Genomic DNA, 6469 nt, shown 5'->3' with positions numbered 1-6469 from the left:
TGCAAGAAAGAGCACGTGTTCACTCATTTTCAACCACATGTATATATATTTCAGATATTTAATTTTTACATTCACCAGTTGTGAATTTGTATTTTTGGAAAAAAAACATTGGAAGGTGTCTGTTGTTTATTCATTTACTGTATGTCTCCTTCAATTATCATTATTTATTTCATATATTGCTGGCACTATAAATAACCTATTACACACAGACACTCAGAGCATATCAGATCTAAGCTTGTAGGTTTGTATGCTAAGAGGATCAGTGCACTCCTCTTCCCACATCAGCCAGGAGTGGGAGGTATACAGAGGCGGGCTGCAAAATCCACGTCCTCCTCCAAACTGAAGCTGCTGACAGCTGATTAGAAGGAGATACTTACTACAGTAGCTTCCCACAGTCTCCAAGCATCATTTTCCTCATTTTGCTGCACACAAAATAAAAGGCTTGCACCATGAGCAACAAATATGATGTTATCGTGATTGGAGCAGGCATTTCAGGTAGGTAAACTGCACCCCTGCCTTGGCAGAGAAGCTTTGCAACAAAAAAGTATCTGTTCTTGATATAATTACATTTTCACTGTTTGCATAATATTTTCCCTTTGGTGTTAGACACATAGCAAGATGTTTCTTTATTATGAACCACGTGGCTATATTGATAGGGATCTGTTCATGTCTTTCGAGTTGCCTAATCCAGGGTTATCCTGCTAGAAACTAATAATCTGTCTGGGGCTGCATTCTTTATGCTGACAAAGAACACCAGTCTACAAGATTATAATTAGGTTCATTTGCAACACACACAATGGGATTTGGTTGAGGGTGCCACTGTAATTATCTGTAGGATATGAAGATACAGGATTTCCAAAAATACTATATATCTATATCTATATATCTATATATCTATATATCTATATATCTAATATATATATATATATATATATATATATATATATATATACGTATATTATGTCAGTGCACAATGAATGTATTCAATGAGTTTTATTCTGTGCATCCATGTCTTTGTGTATTCTGTAAACACTCCAACCTGTTGTTCCATTGATTGCTAGGTGAGCAGACACATCAGAATAATAGGCATGCTACATGTTGCTTGACTGCACAGCCCTGCAGTACGCATCTGTATTCACAGCCCCATTGTTGCAAGGCAGACGGGGAGCCTAATGCTGGAGGCAGCAGTGGAAGGGGAATGGGAGGGGAGGCTGTCAGAGAGTTGACATTATAAGCACATTTGATGGAAGTGAACGGCCATTAAAGCAGATTAGATTTGCTACTGCATGAAGGAGATGGATAACTGTACTCTGGAAAATGGGAGGAGGTCTAATTTCTGTTAATAAATTAGTATATGTGGGAATTGCATATTTAGTTAACTGTTTACCTAGAAAGACCCATAAATAACTGCTCCATGCTGTTTGCATTGACAAATTACTTTTTTAATTCTGACTTGATATGAAAACCAATTAACACACAATATAAATGGCTTTATTAATATATTCAAATAGCACATGCTTTTATACTGCACTCTAATTTAAAAAAAAAATATTTGTTTCAGCAGCTGCAATATCTTTTAGGGAATTCATTTCCAACCTGTGTCTTTCCAGTAGTTGTTGATTGACAAGTGCAATATCCACAAAACTAAAAGCTGGAGGACCTTGCTTAGTGATAGCAGGTCTTTAGCTGTGGTGGTTGCCAAGCAGGGCTTACAGGCTCTCTTTGCTTAGCATGTAACAGATAAGTCAACATACAATTGTAACTGGAATGTTTAAGGATGGGAGCCAACATAGGAAGAACAGCTGATACCAAATAGGCCTTGTGCTCCAGAGAGATTTAATTATTCTATTTGGAATATGCAACATTGAAATTTATATACAATAAATAAGGGCAGTATGAAGGCCTCTCCCAACCTGTATTTTACCTGCCCCCTAACTTCTATGTCATTCAAATGCATAAGTTACTGTCATGGCCTGGGCATCCACAGAAAAATTTCCAGCGGGGGACAACTAAGCTAATATCACATAGGGTAGCATCCCACTGAAGATTAACCTTTCATGGCAATGTAATAGATAACCTATTTCATTTATGAAAAAAACAGTTACAACTGTTATTGTTATTTAGTGCTACCCTGCTCAGACTCAGTTTTAAATAAAACCTAATTTTCACATAATTCAGTTATTAGGAACACATTTCCTCCATCCTAAGCCCTTCGACTAACATGGTAACAGCAAATGAACATTCCATACTACTTGCATGTTTTTAGCTCAGCAAATGCTACAGGTTAGCTGCTGCCTACCAATTAACTTTATTACTGGAACTACAGGCTTCCCTTCAAATCCTCCTTAGTCCCTTCTGATATCACTGTGTGAGTAAAAGATGATTAAGGCTTTCCTTCAGATGGGAACCATAAAAAACATTTTGAAGTCAGGGTGGGGCATCTGCCCCCTCTTTCCCCTTTCTGTGGACACCTATGGTTACTATAGGCATCATCAGAATGACAAAAGGTACAATGGAGCCCAGGAGCCTCATTTACAATGCATAATGCCGGTACAAATTGCAAAAAGCAATCTGGCTTCAGTTTGCCTTTTTTGCACTTTGCAGGCTGTGTCCTGAATTGTGTAAAGTGCAGCTGGTCTCTGCACTCCTCTTATAGGTGCAGAGACATGCAGCACGCCTTATGGATCGAGCACTCACTGTGTTAGTCTAAGAGGGGTAGTAGGAGGCACATAGCCCCCCCAACCTACCGATATGCAGTTCTAACTTGCGTGATATATACAAGTTAGGGAGTGGCAGAAGGCACTGGGCCCTTTCCTTATCACCTGCCCTGGTCAATGCTGAGCTGCACCTCCTGAGGCTGCTCTCTGTACTGGATTTTTGCACTGCAAAGACCAGTAACCCGCTTTGTAAGTGAGCACTAATGAGTGGACCAGTGGCATTGGGGAGATGGACTGTGAGATCAGGGAGTGGGTCACTGACATTTAGGTGTGAAACACTGATGTTGTTGGTGGGGCTATGATGTCACACACTGCAATTGAGTGGCATTTTTCCAGGGTTTTATAACCCTATAACCCTGGATAGGAGTCTTTAAAAACTAGGCTGTCTGGTCCAAAACCAGACAGGTAACAACCATAGTCATGAGTTTATATCACATCCACCACTCATGACATACACAAAGATCAGACAAATCTAGGGTGAAGCTACAGCAAAGGTGTAATTTATACTATGGGGCCCAATGATATCTGATGGTGGCTCTGCAGCCAGTTTTCAAATTACACTACAGATTCTTATGCTGCCATGGAAGGGACAATGAAAGCTGCCAACTTGGCCCCTACAGAGCAAGCTGATAGGCACATATTAGTTTATAAGCACTGGCACTTATTAACATATAAAAATATATAGACCCTTTAAAAACAATATTCTTATAAATTCGTATAAAGGTATACTGTTAATCTGTGCCTAACTAGAGACCCAAGTATTGTGTGCAGTACTCCAAGGGAATTTTTATGGGTAGTGCTCTGCGTTAAAAATTTCCTTATAATCAAATTTAAACCTTGAAAAATATCCACACATGGTGCAAGTAGATAACAGCTAACACAGTATCACCCTTTACAATCACTTTGATTCAATGAGAACCTGTGTTCCTCCTTATATTACTTGCAGTATTGTTGGTTGATAGATATTTTACCATTGAAAACTTTGCTTTTTGGCTGAATAATCTAATCTAATTTAAAAGATCATGTCACACTTTGCTGCATGTGTCATATTTGAATTCATATTTGATCCCATATGAAAAGGCTTGCATCAGGCCAACCCAACCAATGCAAATTCAAAGAAGGTTTTCCACCTAAAATCATTCTACTCTAAGGGGTTGTTCAACTTTAAATGAACTTTTATGATCATATAGAGAATGATATTCTGAGACAATTTGCAATTAGTTTAAATTTTTTATTATTTGTGCTTATTGAACTTTTTATTCAGCAGCTCTCTAATTTGTGCAATTATGTTGCTAGGGTCCACGTTACCTTAGTAACTATGCATTGATTTGAATGCAAGGCAGGGATATTTATAGGAGAGAGTCTAAAAGAAATATGAGAAATAAAAAATAGTAATGTTGATACATTTGTAGCCTTACAGAGCATTTGTTTTTTTTTAGATGGGGTCAGTGACCCCACCAGGGCAGGGCCAAGGGGTAGGCAGAGTAGGCATGTGCCTTGGGCACAAAGCTGGGGGGCGCCAGGTACGTACCTCCTCTGTCGCCTACCCCCCAGTCCAGTGCCCGACTCACTGTGGTTTTTATTTCTTCTTGCGCTCCTGCTCATGTGTGCGATCGAATTTTCTCGCCAATCTGCACATGCGCATGTTCGCGCCAATTTGCACATGCGCAGAAGTGCAAAAGAAGTTAAAACCACGGGCTTTCTTGCACATGCACACGCAATCGCCACCTTGCTCACTCGGCTAAGCCGGCGTCACTTCCGCCTGCTTGCCTCGGGCGCCTGTGCGGCGTGGCGCGGCCCTGACCCCCACCTTCTTATGTCTTTATAAATCAGTATAGGAAATTAGTTCTGCACACTCTATAGGAATTATCGACTCAGGTGGTAGGATTTGAAAAATGCTTTACTTAATAAAAAGACAGGAACAGTGACATCATCATCACAATAAACAACAAACATTTTGCATAGTCATAGTATACATACCACCCTTAGGTACAGAATAAAGGCAGACAAGAAATTACAAGTAGCGGATACACCTGCAAAGATGAGAATAACCCCAACGTTTCGGCAAGATAGCCTTTGTCAAGGGGATTCTGAGCACCCCAGTGCTCCATAAGATGCTGCTGGGCAGCATGCCGCCCACAAAATGTTGCCGCCCTAGGCCCGGGCCTTTGTGGCCTCACCACAAATCCGGGCCTGCCTACACCCAGAAGGATTAGACTATATGCTATAAAAGAAAAATGTACTGAAAAAGATAAGGTGGTCATACACTATAAGATCCACTCGTTTGGCAAGGCCACCAAACGAGCAGATCTTAACATGATATGCCCACTAACGGCTTGGCGATATCGGATGAATCCGAACATTCAGCCCTGGGGCCGAACGATCAGATTACAATAGTACGAATGGGCTCCGAAGGGTCGCAAGTCCAAACTTGACCGATCAATATCTGGCCGATTTTTGGCCTGATAACGATCGGGAGGACCCATTGGGAGCCCCCACAGATAAGCTGTCAATTCGGTCTAAAGGACCGATATCGGCAGCTTTAATCTGTCCTTGTATGACTACTTTGGTTGCTTTAGAGCCTAAGAGAATCTATAGAGCCTATATAAAATCTCTATCTATAGAGCTTAGAGAATCTATAGTAGTTCCATATGTCATTGCCCTAAAAAAAAAGTATGATGGAAAAGCACTAGTTCCAGCAAAGAGTATAGTGGGGATAATGATCTATGAAGGTTTGGACCTAAGGAAGGGATACCAGTAAGAATTTCCTTAGCTGTGAAAGAAAGTGCAATAGTGTAGGGCATTACAGTGAATACTGCATAAGGTAAATGAGAAGTAGAAATACAGTAGGTGCTACTGCTTTCCTGTATGAAGTGTATAACTAATTAGAGCTTAAATTAATATGAATCATCTGTGAAAAGCCATGCTGCCACCAAAATTAATGCAGTTTATTGTTTTATTACTGGATTAGTAACACAAAAATAAATTGGCTTGATAACATTTTGCAATGCTATCAGGGGCTATGACTATAGAACAAGTTAACTATGTGACTGCTGGGGGCCCAGGAGGTACGACTGATAAGCATTTCATTAAAATTCAGTATTCACAAACTTTAGGGGGCCTTAAATGATATTGCTGTGGGATCCAGTAACTTATACTTGGCTACTGATTGCTGTGTGCATTCAATACCTCATCAAAGCAGGGGTTAATTTCAGGACTTCTTCCTGTTTTATGCACTTTGCACCTTATTCAGCAAAGCAGATGCAACCAGTAATTTGGTGGATGGTGCAATTATAGTGTAGATTATATTGCCACATGTAAGTCATTGGGATGAATATTTCTTTAATATATTAGTTAGCCCCATTTAGTATTATAGTGAATAAGTGCATCATGCCTTATACAAGATGCTGTATTATTCTATAATGAGTATTAGGATGCTGAGAAATTAACCATGTACTACTCAGATTAGGCACTATCAATGAAGTGCATGATTAATCTGTTTGTCCATAATAACATGAAACATTGTGACCCAACTTTGCTGGGTAGATTGCTGAAAACTGTGCCCTTTTTTTGGTGCAACTGGAATAGAGATCCACTTTTATTATAATGTACTACTGTAAGATTTTCATAGATAAAGTCAACCTATTTCTATACAGCTTCATGGAGCAAAGTTCTCATCCTTGGGAGGCCAAAATGGCGACACTGTCAACCCTCCTAAACTGGTATGGATGCACTACCCCAGTGAGATCAGA

At 39.9% G+C, this 6469-nt stretch overlaps 1 protein-coding gene across 1 annotated transcript in view; it reads left to right on the top strand.

Moving 5' to 3' along the window:
* The first annotated feature begins 321 nt into the window (after positions 1 to 321).
* LOC108708197 (amine oxidase [flavin-containing]) overlaps positions 322 to 6469 on the top strand; it is a 71848-nt gene continuing 65700 nt past the window's right edge. Inside the window, exon 1 of the mRNA XM_018246651.2 lies at positions 322 to 495. Within this exon, the coding sequence (XP_018102140.1) occupies positions 450 to 495 (46 nt within the window). The 5' untranslated portion in view covers positions 322 to 449. The remainder of the gene's footprint in view (positions 496 to 6469) is intronic.

Source organism: Xenopus laevis, chromosome 2L (genome assembly GCF_017654675.1).
Source record: "Xenopus laevis strain J_2021 chromosome 2L, Xenopus_laevis_v10.1, whole genome shotgun sequence".
NCBI classification, from domain to species: domain Eukaryota; kingdom Metazoa; phylum Chordata; class Amphibia; order Anura; family Pipidae; genus Xenopus; species Xenopus laevis.
This window is presented reverse-complemented; position numbering and strand designations above follow the sequence as displayed.